This window comes from Dendrobates tinctorius, unplaced genomic scaffold (genome assembly GCF_039654945.1).
Source record: "Dendrobates tinctorius isolate UK_male_01 unplaced genomic scaffold, ASM3965494v1 ptg000008l, whole genome shotgun sequence".
In the NCBI taxonomy this organism is placed as follows: domain Eukaryota; kingdom Metazoa; phylum Chordata; class Amphibia; order Anura; family Dendrobatidae; genus Dendrobates; species Dendrobates tinctorius.
Window position 1 is genome coordinate 55,431,502 of NW_027361676.1, and position 16,469 is coordinate 55,447,970.

Here is a 16,469-nt window from a genome sequence, read left to right on the forward strand (position 1 = left end):
CGACGCCCTTCTGCCTTGTGGGTGATTACTCTGAGGAATTCTTGGAGACCAGTCTGATTCCTGCTCCTCAAAAGCTAAGTTTTCTGCTCTACTTTTTGCATTTGTGTTTTGGTTTTGTTTTGCCTTGTTTTTCTGGATTTCTGCCTTTCCCTGCTTGGTGAGCTGAATTCCTTTTTGCTCTGTCTTCAGATAATACCTGAGTACTGATATAGTCTTTTTGAAGCCTAGCGTCTTCAGGGCTTTTTTCCCTATCAGTCTGTTGGCTCTTGTTTTTGAGAGGGTTTTGGCGGATTGCAGACAGCAGCTTTTCTATTCTGTCCTATTTAGTTAGCTTGGGCCCCATCATTTGCTCAGCCTATCTTTCTATCTGTGTGAGTGTTTTTTCATCTTGCTTCACCGTCATTATATGTTGGGGGCTGCCTATTGCTTTGGGGTCTGCTCTGGGGCAGTTTAGACTTCCCTTTCTGTCTTTAGGCTATGTAGTTCTCCGGCTGTGATCGAGGGGTCTAGGGCACCGCAGGAACCCCCCACGGCTACTGCTAGTTGTTGTTGTTAGGTTCAGGAGTCTGCAATCCGATAGCTGCCAACTTCTCTGGTTTTCTGGACATAGCTAGTATTTCTGTTTTTGCCTCCTACGGTGACTCATTCATAACACAAGTCCCTGCAAAATTCCCTGGAAGGGGAAAGGAGGGAGCAGCTACATCAGGAGTGGAAGAGGGGTATGATAAATGCAGGTACAAGAGACTTCCTGATTCTACATTACAGCAGAGAAAAGAGGACAAGTTACTGGGTAGAAAGGTAAAGTGAGCAATTGCAAGTACAGAGTGCTATATAATATGATGATTACATTATATTAAGAGGTTAAAAATTTGATGGGACTGCTTGTTTAAATTATGAAAAGGAAGGCATTAAAACAAAAGATATATGCTGCCACTGAATAAACCTTTCTATGTTGCAATTTTATCCTGAGACTCAAGACCAGAAGCCTGTAGTGTGTTATCTTGGTGCATCTCAGCTGTCAAAAAGGCCTCGTAAGCCAACTCCTTTGCAGAAGGTGAATGTTTAAGGGGAGAGTCTAATTGATACATTTGATTAGCTCAGCTACACCAGCACTAATATTTGACATTTGAAACAAGTTTTTTTTATCCTAAACTGTATCTTCATGTTTTGATTGCTTCAACAAAGTAATGTAAGAAGATGAACCAGAATAGAGTCAATGAATCTCTATGCACTTTAGGGTCGGAACTATCGGGACTGTCACCACTGTTACCGGTGGACGATTTATCTGAGTGGAAAGGACCTTAGCACTGGACAGTAGGGGGCGTGGGGGAGATAAAAAGGACAGAGCATTGGAACAGAGGAGATTTGGCGGCAAGACGACACGAGTACAGGATGAAGGTTGACTCCCTCCCCACTGCTCTGACTGAGAACATCACATACTCTAGTTCCCTGCAGATTGACTTACCATCGGGGAGCGTCCTGACTGAGCTTCCCTCAAATTTTCCCGTACCAGTCCAGTCCTTATCGCTCACAGTGAAAGATACTTTTACTCGCTCTAATCATAGCAAGCCCGTTAGAGCTTCGTACGCTGCTGTGGCCTATGAGCCTGCATGCTGCTCATGTTCTGCGACATCCCAGAAGAATCAACAAAAGAGACTGTTCCCAGATACCAACGTACTCAAGCCAAGCAAGCCTGGATACATCGGCATGGTCGGAAGACAGTGCATTTCGTATATCCGCAACAGAGCCAGAGACATTGCTCACAAACTAACACTGACCCACAAAGCCATCCACAACCTTTCGCCTCCCTATATCTCTGAACTAATCTATCAATATCTTCCCTCACATAATCTTCGATCCTCCCAAGACCTCCTACTCTCCTCCACACTTATTCGTTCCTAACACAACCACCTCCAAGATTTCTCCCGAATATCCCCTATCCTCTGGAATGCCATGCCTCAACATGTCCGATTATCCACCACCCTCGGATCCTTCAAACGGAACCTGAAAACCCATCTTTTCAGGAAAGCTTACAGCCTGCAATGACCATTCTGCCACCTCACCACCGCCTGAGCTGCCGCCTCATCACCACCAGAGCTGCTGCACCCCCGACCTTCTGTCTCTTCCCCACTATCCCGTAGAATGTAAGTCCGCAAGGACAGGGTCCCCTCCCCTCTGTACCAGTCTGTCATTGTAAATGTGTTTACTGTTAACGATATCTATAACTTTGTATGTAACCCCCCTTCTCATGTACAGCACCATGGAATTAATGGCGCTATATAAATAAATAATAATAATAATTCATGTGCATAACCTATACAAAAACATATGCCTATAGTATAGAGCCCAATATATCTGTGGGTATAGAATAAATGGAACTTTCTCACCCATCTGCTTCATCCACACATACAGTTGTGGCCAAAAGTATTGACACCCCTGCAATTCTGTCAGATAATACTCAGTTTCTTCCTGAAAATGATTGCAAACACAGATTCTTTGGTATTATTATCTTCATTTAATTTGTCTTAAATGAAAAAACACAAAAGAGAATGAAGCAAAAAGCAAAACATTGATCATTTCACACAAAACTCCAAAAATGGGCCGGACAAAAGTATTGGCACCCTCAGCCTAATACCTGGTTGCACAACCTTTAGCCATAATAACTGCAACCAACCGCTTCCGGTAACCATCAATGAGTTTCTTACAATGCTCTGCTGGAATTTTAGACCATTCTTCTTTGGCAAACTGCTCCAGGTCCCTGATATTTGAAGGGTGCCTTCTCCAAACTGCCATTTTTAGATCTCTCCACAGGTTGTTTTATGGGATTCAGGTCTGGACTCATTGCTGGCCACCTTAGAAGTCTCCAGTGCGTTCTCTCAAACCATTTTCTAGTTCTTTTTGAAGTGTGTTTTGGGCCATTGTCCTGCTGGAAGACCCATGACCTCTGAGGGAGACCCAGCATTCTCACACTGGGCCCTACATTATGCTGCAAAATTTGTTGGTAGTCTTCAGACTTCATAATGCCATGCACATGGTCAAGCAGTCCAGTGCCAGAGGCAGCAAAGCAACCCCAAAACATCAGGGAACCTCTGCCATGTTTGACTGTAGGGACCGTGTTCTTTTCTTTGAATGCCTCTTCTTTTGTCCTGTAAACTCTATGTTGATGCCTTTGCCCAAAAAGCTCTACTTTTGTCTCATCTGACCAAAGAACATTCTTCCAAAACATTTTAGGCTTTTTCAGGTAAGTTTTGGCAAACTCCTGCCTGGCTTTTTTATGTCTCGGGGTAAGAAGTGGGGTCTTCCTGCGTCTCCTACCATACAGTCCCTTTTCATTCAGACACCGACGGATAGTATGGGTTGACACTGTTGTACCCTCGGACTGCAGGGCAGCTTGAACTTGTTTGGATGTTAGTCGAGGTTCTTTATCCAACATCCGCACAATCTTGCGTTCAAATCTCTTGTCAATTTTTCTTTTCCGTCCACATCTAGGGAGGTTAGCCACAGTGCCATGGGCTTTAAACTTCTTGATGACACTGAGCACGGTAGACACAGGAACATTCAGGTCTTTGGAGATGGATTTGTAGCCTTGAGATTGCTCATGCTTCCTCACAATTTGGTTTCTCAAGTCCTCAGACAGTTCTTTGGTCTTCTTCCTTTTCTCCATGCTCAATGTGGTAGACACAAGGACACAGGACAGAGGTTGAGTCAGCTTTAATCCTTGTCAACTGGCTGCAAATGTGATTTAGTTATTACCAACACCTGTTAGGTGCCACAGGTAAGTTACAGGTGCTGTTAATTACAAAAATTAGAGAAGCATCACATGATTTTTCGAACAGTGTCAATACTTTTGTCCACCCTCTTTTTTATGTTTGGTTTGGAATTATATCCAATTTGGCTTTAGGACAATTCTTTTTGTGTTTTTTCATTTAAGACAAATTAAATGAAGATAATAATAACAAAGAATTTGTGTTTGCAATCATTTTCAGGAAGAAACTGAGTATTATCTGACAGAATTGCAGGGGTGTTAATACTTTTGGCCATAACTGTATATAAATGAAGGTCCTCCTTTTCAGAGGATCCCCATCTGGTCAGCAGGAAACCAGGCACATGAAAAAGTTCATGAAATAGTTGAGACTCGAAGTCTAATTACGCTTGCAAAACACTAGTTTTTCGTGGGAATTCCGCATGCGGATTTCCCGTGAATTTCCCACAGCAGGGAGTTGCGGAATTGTTGCAGAAATTTCGGCGGCAATTCCGCACGTGTGCACATAGCCTCAAAGCAGCAGTTTCAACTCCACAAAAATCATGAATACCATAAATCTTCAGGCACACAATGTGATCCTGTTCATGACGCCAAGCAAGGCTGTAGTGCCCAAGGGGAATTAAATGTTATAGGTGCCAGGCCCGGCCAATAAAGAAATTAGGAATGTCACAGGCGGCATAGTCATGTGTCTCTCACACTGAGTATTTACAGCCTCTTAGTGTGTGTGTACGCAATTTCAAGGATTAATGCTGACAAGGGTATTAATGTAATCAAAAGGGAGTCTTTACTGTATTCACTTCACAATACATAGTCCATAGCGATGGTATCACAGTCTTTCATACAAGCTGGAAATTTTAGCTGCAAGAGAGATGGTCTCCATCCCGTTTAAGAAGAAATCTTCCCAGTTATTGGCTTAAATAAAGTGATCGGCTGACTGCCGGTTATGTACCAGGTTTCAATTATACTGTATTACTACCAAGGATGGGTCTACACAGTTTCGATCACTGTGGAAATAGTGTTCATTGCTTGCTCATGATTAAGTTCTGATACGGTTCCCTGTCACAGGGCGTACAGTAGAAAATACAGCAGAATATGAGGTACTCATGATGGCTGGTCCACTAAAGGTGTGGAGTGTAGCAGAAGATCCATTGTACAGCTCTATCTCTTCTGTCTCTATGAAGATTGAAATTTAACATGCCCTCCTGGTGCAGGCTGAAGAAGTTTTCTGGCCGACTGAAGATCAAGGGAAGCGGGACCTAAGCTGAAGGCAGGGCAGCCTAGGAAGAAAACCTCTCCTCACGTCGCTCCTCATAGGAAGGACAGGAACTCCTCCCCGACTCTTCCCTCAGCAGCTTCTAGAGGCTTCCGCAGGAAACCAAGCTGAGAGAGTGTCATGTGACCAAACTCTTGCATCTTTAGATGACAGTATAGGGCAATTTATCAAATAAGCCACATAACAGGACATAGGTTTTTGGTAACCACCCAATAACTATATTTTGCAACAGATAGGAGGAGGTACTGGGACACTACATATGTCCAGTAATGTCCTGATGGCATTGCGAGAGAAGAATTATCAATCTGTGCATGTGTTACTCCCTGGTATGATGGTGCTAGCGCGAGTTCTGGGGCAGGGGAGCAGATCAGAAAGGAGTGACCTTTCTCAGAGGCAGAGAGGTCAAAGACCTAGGGCAGGGCCAACTCCCTGGACTTGCAGATCATTTTTATTAGCGGAACTCTACATAGAAGACATTAGTTTGGAGTCTAAAAACCTGCTGACAGGATCGCTTTAAAATGTAAGTATAATCCAATCAGATGGAGCAATATGCATGTACAGTAATATATAAAACAGACTGCTTCTTCCGCAATGATGCCTGTGACAAGCGTAACGCTTTTACCCGGCCCTGCTGTAATATACTGTGGTGCAGCTTGCCTCGCTATAAAAATAATGTATTTCTGACAAGTATGTGTAATCATCTGTTAGTAATAAAATACATCTATATCTGAAACGAACAGAGTTATAATAATGTTCACAGGAACTCCTGACCTTAAAACTAAATCAACAAAGGCAACTGCACACAGACACCAGAGAAGAAATATGCTCCTGCCCTTCTCAATGGACGCTGGACTGGAGCCGCAGAAAGAAACAGCTCAGCTGTGACCTAAACTATTAAAAAAGGCATATTAGAGGAAAACAGGAGGACTATTATCTGTTCTTATATCTGCTGTGTAGGAATAATTCCAGATTCTTGATGATTTTGTGGTTACAAAATACTAAGAGAATTCATTTATTATTTAAGGTTTTTTCAGATTGTGGATAATGAGATATTCCAACAAATTAACACACTTCATAACTATCTGTGTTATTCATGAGGATGAGTTTTGTGGGCTTTGCTTGCAGAGGTTGGCTGTTTTGCTTTTTCATTAATATTTCATTTTATGAGCATTTCAGATGTGGCCGTAGGATTAGTGCTCTCATAATCTATGTTTTCTTCCTATGTCATTGGGTTTGTTCACACAAAGCAGATTTGCTGCAGAAATGTCTAAGCTAGGTTTGCATAAATCTATGCACAAGTGGCAAAAGCCTCACCAGACGTGTCTTCAGTCTCGACAACAAATCTGCAGCTATGTTCACGTCAAGGATTTGCCTACGTGTATTTCACAAGAGGATCTGCAGCAGAAATCTGAGGCTGACCCTTGAATTTCTGCCATTAATATGTGTATCATTTGAAGGCAATACATCACCAGTTTCTTGCCACCGATTCAGAGAGCAATATAATGCAGAGACAGAGATACTGATTCCAGCGATGTGTCACTTACTGGGCTGCTTGCTGTAGATTTCATAAAATCACTGTTATCAGCAAGATATCATCACTAGAGGGCTGCCATGTAGTCCTCCATATTGATGAGCTTTATGTCACCTGCTCCCACCATTGTTTGACAGCACTAGACTTAACATATTTCCATATTGTATTATGACATGATGACTTAAAAAAAAAAAAAATACATGGAAGTAATAGCATAGCAGAAAGCAGCGGAAAAACGAATAGTAGAAAGGTCTCACTCTGCAAAATACGCCAATTATCCTGCTGCAGCAAGTGGCATAGATTATGAGCCCATATACAAAGTATACTGTAATGCAAGAACAGAGAATAAAGATTTAAGTTTAATAAAATAGTAGTGGCGTGGATAGCACTGGAGTCTGTTATTCTTGCCATCAAAATGCAGACCCCACAGAACCGATAAGAGCTAATCTGAACATATCCTTAAAGGGGTTGTCTAGACTTCTAAATATAAAAAAAGACTGCATTCACGCCATGGCTGCAGTCTTCTGAATCCGTACAGAGTGCGTTCCACATGCTGTCAGGATACTCTGCTGTTGCCAATTTGATTCTTTCTGGCCACATTGCGACTAGACATGCTTGGCCCCTTAGTGAAACCGAGTTCATATAGTCATCACATGACCGCATGTATGCAAAGTGCAGACCGCCCTCTCTTGCCGGCAACTCCGGAGAATCCTGACAGCATGCAGTACGCATGCTGTAAGGATTCAGAAGTTAGCGGTCATAAACAGTGACTGCAGATTTTTATTAGAAAACTAGACATCCCCTTTAAGGTTATGCATGAATCTTGTTTTCCATCACTTTCATGTTTTATTTTTAAGATTCACTTGTAATATTACCAGTGTTAAATTATTATACAAATGTATTGTAATAAAATATAATATTCACATACCAAACTGGCGAAGATCCAAACAAAAGTTAGCTTCATTGACTAATGTAGCATTTAGGCAAACGGTCCTAATATTGAAGTACATGTAGACTGGTAGGGAGGTGAATGCTGTGACACCGAGCCAGGCAAGCATGAACAGGTATGTCAGCATAATAAACTGAAATAGAAACAAACACATTATTATTGGAGCTCACATATATAAAATGAAAAAAAAAAATATCCTTTTCATTATTTTAGATTTGAGTTTTAGTATTGTAAATAACTTTGCCTTGGGGGCTTTCCAGCTTGCCAAACCGCTTGCCCAACCTATTTTAGCCAAATGGGAGGATTGCACGCTTCACTGCAGGCGAGGCACATATGCAAACACATTTGTAAACATGCACTGCCTATTGAATTGCACACTTGCTCCGTTCATACTCCACCCACACAAACAAATGATACACCATTTGAAAGGTCAAATTACCTGCAGGTGGCAGCACACTACTCCAAAGCACACTACCACAAAGCTGCTTACATACATCACAAACAAATCCAAACATTGGCCTTGGGGGCTTTCCAGCTTGCCGAACTGCTTGCCCAGCCTATTTCAGGCACATTGGAGGATTGCACACTTCACTGCAGGTGAGTCACATAAGCAAACACATTTGGAGTCACATATGCAAATACATTTGTAAACATGCACTGTTTTTCACTGATTACTTCGCCCCACACATACACATGATACAGCATTTGAAAGGTAAACTTGCTCCCTTCAGCAAGAAAAGAGCCAAACAAATCACACATTCATGATTTTATCACTAAATACACATTCATTTTCATAAACCTGCAGAAAGACACAAAGACCTGCAGGTGGCACCTCAACCGTAAGACATTTTTTGGCCCCTACTTATCAAACCAATTTATTGTATTACCAATCTACATTTATAAATACCTGTCTGTGTTCATCATCTCATGAAATACATTTACATTTGACCAGCTTGTTTTTTCTGAAATTGCCTGCACCCACGACGACCAATGTGTGAAAATTTTGCACGGGCCAAGCTAGTATAAAATGAAAAAAAAAACATCCTTATCATTTTTTTAGGTTGGAGTCTTAGTATTGTAAATAACATTGTTCTAGTTATCCTCATGATTGAGGGATTAGGCCAATATGCAATTAAAGGGGTTTTACACTGTGTTATTAAAAAGCAAGCTGATGAAAATGTTATTCTCTAATTACTTACAATATATGTGTAGCTTAGTGTGAATGTGGTTAAAGAGGAACTATTCTTTTAGAATAAGCTGCTATGTGTGTTTGATGAATACCATATTCTAGGCACTTTCCCCATCTGCAGGCTGTATCTCAACTTGTAATTTACTCTGAGCTAGTGGGTGGACACTGATATAATGTTTCAAACACACTAAACATAGAGGGATTCCTGCTCTTTTCCCTCTGATAGCAGGAAATTATTGTACAGCTGTACTGAGCTGTGTAGCTGTGAATACAGTAGTGGGATTACCTAGCTAGAAGTTGGAATCTGTATTTTCTGTTTTGTTTTCTCTCACTGCTGCTTTCTTCTCCCCTATACCCACTCCATAGATTTTAATGTCTTGCAAAATGACAAGTCACTGCACTGGCAGCACATCTTGTTTGGGCAAGATGGATTTGATTTTTCATATTGAATAACAAGCTTAGTAGCAAGATGTTAGGGATTAAAATGACTCATTAGTGGAGAAAGAAGCATATTATTTTAGAATAAGATATATTCCATAGTTTCTTATATTGATTTGTGCTTTTGATTATTGCAGTTTGCTAAAAATTGTTAGAATGAAAAAAACACTGCTGGAGTAGCCACAAACCACCAATCGAATATTAAAATAATTTTTATTAAGACATATATGTAATGCAAAATTTTACTTATATATCGTGGTATAATGAAGTAAGAAAGAACATGAAGTAAATAGACAGTGACCCCCATAGGAGAGGCATAAATTACATTAGACTCAGGTGCAATGATAAATGATACATACAGTGGCATGTAAAAGTATGGGCATTACTGGTCAAAATTACTGTTATTGTGAACTGTTAAGAAAGTTGAAGAAGAAATTATATCTAAAGAGCCTAAAGTTAAAGATACCACATTTCCTTTGTAATTTAGGCAAACTATATATAGAGAGAGAGGCCTGCAATTGACATCATAGGTAGACCACAACTATGACAGTCAAAATGAGAAAACAAATCCAGAAAATCACTTTGTCTGATTTGGCTAGATTTATTTTTCAAATTATTATAGAAAATAAGTATTTGGTCACATAAAAACAAGATTTCTGGCTCTCACAGACCTGTAACTTCACCTTTAAGAGGCTGCTCTGTCCTCCACTCATTACCTGTAGTAATGGCACCTGTTTGAACTTGTTATCAGTATAAAAGACACCTGTCCCCAATCTGAAACAGCTACATTCCAGACTCCATTATGGTGAAGACCAAAGAGCTGTTGAAGGACACCAGAAACAAAATTGTATCCCTGCACCAGCTGGGAAGACTGAATCTGCAATAGGCAAGCAGCTTGGTGTGATCAAATCAACTGTGGGAGCAATAATAAGAAAATAGAAGACATACAAGACCACTGATAATCTCCCTTGATCTGAGGCTCCACAAAAGATTTCACCCTGAGGGGTCAAAATGGTCACAAGAACGGTGAGCAAAAATCCCAGAACCACAAGGGGGATCTAGTGAATGACCTGCATAGAGCTGGGACCACTGTAACAAAGGCTCCATCATTAACACACTACGCCGTCAGGGACTCAGATCCTGCAGTGCCAAACGTGTCCCCCTGCTTAAGTCAGTACATGTCTGGGCCCGTCTGACGTTTGCTAGAGAGCATTTGGATTATCCAGAAGAATATTGGGAGAATGTCATATGGTCTGATGAAACCAAAGTAGAACTGTTTGGTACAAACAAAACTTATGTTTGGAGGAGACAGAATGCTGAGTTTTATCCAAAGAACACCACACCTACTGTGAAGCATGAGGGTGGCAACATCATGCTTTGGGGCTGTTTCTTTGCAAAGGGACCAGGATGACAGATCAATGTACATGACAGAATGAATGGGGCCATGTATCGTGAGATTTTGAGTGCAAACCTCCTTCCATCAGCAAGGATATTGAAGATGAAACGTGGATGCGTCTTTCAGCATGATAATGATCCCAAGCACACCACCAGGGCAACGAAGGAGTGGCTTCGTAAGAAGCATATGAAGGCCCTGGAGTGGCCTAACCAGTCTCCAGATCTCAACCCAATAGAAAAACTTTGGAGGGATTTGAAAACTTGTGTTGCCAAGCGACAGGCCCAAAACCTCACTGCTCTAGAGGAGATCTGCATGGAGGAATGGGCCAACTTACCACCAACAGTGTATGCCAACCTTGTGAAGACTTACAGAAAATGTTTGACCTCTGCCATTGCCAACAAAGGGTATATAACAAAATATTGAGATGAACTTTTGTTAATGACCAAATACTTATTTTCCACCATAATTTAAAAAATAAATCTTGCCAAATCAAACAAGGTGATTTTCTGGATTTGTTTTCTCATTTTGACGCTCATAGTTGTGGTCTCCCTATGATGTCAATTACAGGCCTCTTTCATCTTTTTAAGTGGGCGAACTTGCACAATTGGTGGCTGACTAAATACTTTTTTCTCCACATATATATATATGTATGGGACTCCCTTGGAGATTTGTGTGCTCAGATAACTTTGACCAAGTTTTCAGACTTTTATTAGCCTGTTAGGTTATGGCTTGCTCACTATCATCGTTAAGAAAGGGCTAGTTGATGCAAATTTCCCAGCTTTTTTTTTTTTAAAAAAGCCCCCTCTAACCTTGTGCCAAAAAACAGCAGTCATGGGTTCTTCTAAGCAGGTGCTTAGCACACCAAAAATGAAAATGGTGAAGGTCCACAAAGCAGGGGAATGCTATAAGAAGATAGTAAAGTGTTTTCAAGTTGCATTTTCCTCAGTTCGAAATGTAATTAACAACTGGCAGTTAACATGAACAGTGGAGGTCAAGATAAGGTCTGGAAGACCAAGCAAAGTATCAGTGGGAGCAGCTCGTGGAGTTGCTACACAGGCAAATCAGAACCCCCACTTGACTGCAAAATACTTTCAGAAAAATTCAGCAGACTCAAGAATTATAATACATTGTTCTACTGGTCAAAGACAACTGCAAAAATATGGCATTCATGGAAGAGTCTTCAGAAGAAAACCTCTCCTGTGTCCTCACCATCAAATTCAGCATTAGAAGTACATCTAAACAAGCCTGATGCATTTTGGAAATAAGTTGTATGGACGAGTGAGGTTAAAATAAAACTTTTTGGATACAATAATCAAAGGTATGTATGGAGAAAAAAAGCACAGAATTTCAGGAAAAAACATCTCACTAACCATTAAGCATAGGAGTGGATTAATCATCATGTTTTGTGGTTGTGTTGCAGCCAATGGCAAGGGGAAAATTTCATGGGCAGAGGGAAGAATTGATTCAATGAAATTTCATCAAATTCTAGATGTAAACCGCATGGCTTCTACAAATGGATAATGATTCTAAACACATATTAAAATCCACAATAGACTACCTTAAAAGGCTCAAACTGAAGGTTTTACAATGACCCTCACAGTCCCCTGATTTTAACATAATTGAAAATCTGTGGCTAGATCTCAAAATAGCAGTGCATGCAAGACAACCCAGGAATCTCACAGAACTTGAAGAATTTTCCAAGGAAGAATGGGTGAAAATCCCTCAAACAAGAATTGAAAGACTCTTGGCTGCTGTCACATTGAGACTGTATATGATTTTGGGAAGGGACCCTGTGCCGTCCCTAGGGCTGGGGCCCTAACTATCCCTGCTCCCAAAGGTAGCTCTGATGGTGAGGAAGTTTGGGCCATGTGCCTTACTGTTCTCCTCTAATACCCTAAGCTGACCCCTGCCACAGGAGGCATGGGACAGAAATGCTAGTGTATAAACACGCAAGACAAACAGGGATAACAAAAAAGCAACAAACACACAAAAATATACAATATACATACCAAAGCTAGAGAGATTTATAGGGAAAGGTAGGAATGTACAAACCAAATGGGAATAGGATAATGAGGAAAACATACACTCAAAAACAGCATACAGCAATCTCCAGCAGCAAAAATGATCTCCAACTTTAGCACAGCAACTCGAAGGAATCAGGAACTAAACTTTCACTGGCGAGGAAGAGAAGATCTGACCAGATTTTATAGAGAGATGAAATGACCAGGTCAGGAGGAGCTGTGAAATGGAGCTACAGGTTTCTAACCAGCATAGAAAGGGTCGCTAACCTCTTCAGCACCAATGTATACAAAATCCATTTAATATGGGACATGAAACACACAGGCTAAATGGAAGACCTGCGATTCACACTATGTAATGATTTTCTAAGCCCAGATCTCCCAGGAAGTTGTGACACAATCGTGACAGCTGGCTACAAAAAGTGTTTACAAGCTCTGATACTTTCAAAAGGAGGTTCTACTAGGTACTAACCATGCAGGGTGCCAAACGTTTGAATTTTTGCCCAATTTCCTTTTCGTAATCTTTAAAATGTGAAAGATGAAATATATTTTTTGCCTAAAATACAAAGGAAATGTGTCATCTTTAACTTTAGCCCTTTCAGAGATCATTCCTAGAGATGGGTGAACCCAAACAGTAAAGTTCGGGGTCCATACTGAACATCTACTGTTTGGGCACAGACCCTGAACAAGGACTTAACCAGGAAGTCTTTGTTACTGTTTGTGTTCGGCACCCCAAACACGAGGCGTTTCTCACACTGTCATCTGCATATCAGCAAGAGAAACACCTGTTGCTCTGATCACTGGCAAGATCATTACCTCCAGTCAGAGCACTGCTGCTCCCTCACTGTCAGATGACAGCATGAGCCAGCAGCTGTGACTGGAGATAAAAAGTTTACCTATGGTCATAGGCATCGGCTGATGGGTCTACTCTCATCAGCCTACACCAGCTGCCACTAATAACATAGAGAGTAGTCGGTGACTCACTGAGCTCAGCGCTGTATCATGAGACTTTCTATCACAGTGTGAGTGGTGATCTCACTGAGGTCACCGCAGTTCCGGAGCCCGGCTGGAAGTGCAGCCTCAGTGACATGTGGTAAAATCGATGACGTCACTGCTAATCACTAAGGCTGAGTTTGCAGCAGCTCATTCTCCCATGCTTTTCAGCATGGATGGTCGCATCTTGGCACTGTTCAAATTGAAAACTATTTACCCAGACATTTATTTATTGACAGCACAAGCGCGGGTTGATGAATACTCCTATCAGTCGTCGCCTGCTCTTGCTGTTAGGCTATGTGCACATTTGCTTGTGGAAATTTCTGCAAGGTTTCTGCATCTCTTGGCAGGAAAAACACTGTGCCAGAAACGTTCTTTTTTGCCGCGTATTTGTATGCGTTTTTCTCCATGTGTTTTTGTACAGCAATGAAGGCTTTTTGAGCTAAATAAAGATATTTAAAAAAATAGTTTTGTGATGTAATTTCTTGGTTCAACACCACCTTTTTCATGCTGATGCAGTGGCATCAGCAGAATGGGATTAAGGCTTGGTGTCAGCAGCTGTCATTGACATTGTGTCACTAAGGTGTTTGTTACCCCAGAAAAGGCACATCTCTAAGATGCACCAAATCTGGCACTTAGCCTCACTCTTCCCACTTGCCCTGTAGCGGTGGCAGGTTGGGTTCATATTTGATGTCATAGTTGATGTCAACTTTGTATTGTCAGGTGACATGAAGCCACAGGTTAGTAATAAGACAGCCATCCATTAGTAACCCCATAGTTATATTTTATAAAAACACAGTCACCCAGAATAAAGTACTTTATTTGAAATAATAACACAGCCTCCTTTAATGATTCTTAATTAAACCATACTTACTGAATGCCTAATCCACTGACACCAACATCTCCTGTAATAAAAATAAAATAAACCACAATATTCCTCACATGTTTGCAGAGAAGATAATCCATAATGTCCCATGATGATCCTGATGACTTTGAGAATAGTCACTGATGTGACTGCTCCAAAATACAACAGGAGATACACTGGGAGGAGGCAATTGCTCCCACAGTATATCGCTGAGCTGCTGTTAGAAGGTTCTCATGCAGCAATGCAGTAAGAGCACCAGAGCTGATCAGCTGATGAACTCTGGTGAACTCTCTCACGGCAGCTCAGTGATACACTGTGGGAGCGATAACCTCCTGTCAGTATATTGCAGGTGACCGGGTACAGCTGTCTCCTCTCTTGATTTGACTGTTCTATACATGAGATCACTGTGGGACACTCAGGATTATATGGACAGGTGAGTATATGTTGATTTATTATTTTACTTTTTTTCTAGGAGACAAGGGCATCGGGGATTTGGTGTTAGGTGAGTATAATGTGGTTCTTATTTTTATTTGAATACGTATGTAACTATTTTACTTTTTTTTTTAACTGTGAGCACAGGCACCGGCTGATGAAACTATGTCTCCCTTCAGCAGTACCTGCTATAACTGCTCGCAATGACAGCAGATGTAGCATGATGGGAGCAGTAGTCATAAAAGCGCATGCCAGCTGACCTGCGGTAAGCTTTTTACCATGGGTCACCACTGTGGGTCACAGCTGTGGGGGCTCGCTGATATCTGACAGCATGGCCCCGCAGTGCTCTGACTGATGGGCTTACCAACGGTAGCATTACCAACGGCCACAGTCACAGCTGCAGGGACACATTGACATCTGACAGCATGACCACCGCAGTGCTGTGACCGAGAGTCTTACCGGGGTTAGCGTTACCGCAGGTCACCACTGCGGATCACAGTCACAGCTGCAGGGTCATGCTGACATCTGACAACATGACCCCGCAGCTATATGACCAACAGTCTAACCGGTGGTAGCATTACCGCCGAGAAGAACCATGCCACCAGTGTTTCCCACGCTACCACACAGATGACAGCGTGGGGAACACTATAGGAAGTACATGAAAATGCAAACAAAAACTCAGCAAATCCACAGCAAATCCCCAAACATTTATATACCTGAGTTTTTGCTGCAGATTTGACTCAGTCGAAGTCAATGGGTGAAAAACTCTGCAGAAACGCACAAAACAATTGACATGCTGCAGAAAAAAATGCACTGTAAATACTTAAAGGAAATATACTGATCATGTGCACACTTAGGGATTGTCATTGAATTAGCTTGCATAAGGATTCCATAGCCTTTTTGGCCCATTTCTGAGCGGAAAAACGTTATCAAAAACACACAGTGTGCACTCAGCCTTATTAGCAGCAGCAGGCGTAGGCTGATGAGAGTAGTGGTCCCATCAGCTGACACCTGTGACTGTAGGTAAACTTTTTACGTTTGGTCATAGCTGCCGGCTCACGCTGCCATCTAACAGTGTCAGAGCTACAGCTCTCTGACTGGCATTAATGATCACGCCAAACAGAGGCAATATTTGCCAGGCTGTCATGACCATGACACAGTGGCAAAACTGGATGTTTGGGCCCCCTATTCATGTGTTTGGGGACCAGGTTCGGGTATTGTTCTGGTACCTGAACCAAGCTTTTTTTTAACTAAAAAGTATATACACTGGCACTAACATAGAATGTACTCCTAAAAGCTGCTGGCAGCCTGGCAGATACTGTGTGCACCCTGCCCTGATTAAAACGCAACCTGGTACCTGTGGGAAAAGAACCCCCACTGAGGCTGTCGCGCTAATAGCAGATGAGATGAGGAACTGTCCACAGTAAAATAGTATATCGGCATATACAAAGGCGTTTGAGCACTTACTGGAATTATAAAGTGCCGGTGCCAGGTCCGTCCATATGCAATACAGTCCTAGGAGGGAATCCAGGTGTCCAGAGGTGAGTGCAGGTGGGGAGCAGTCCTCTGCACGCTCACCAAAAGACTGTGGGCGGTGTAGTTCGGCCGAAAACGCCGCCGTG

General features: G+C 41.8%; 1 protein-coding gene across 2 annotated transcripts in view; it reads right to left on the reverse strand.

Moving 5' to 3' along the window:
- The window catches only part of GPM6A (glycoprotein M6A), a 546,705-nt gene that overhangs the window by 23,464 nt on the left and 506,772 nt on the right, over positions 1–16,469 (reverse strand). For both annotated transcript variants that reach the window (XM_073577617.1, XM_073577614.1), the window contains exon 4: positions 7,496–7,649. In XM_073577617.1, the coding sequence (XP_073433718.1) occupies positions 7,496–7,649 (154 nt within the window). The remainder of the gene's footprint in view (positions 1–7,495; positions 7,650–16,469) is intronic.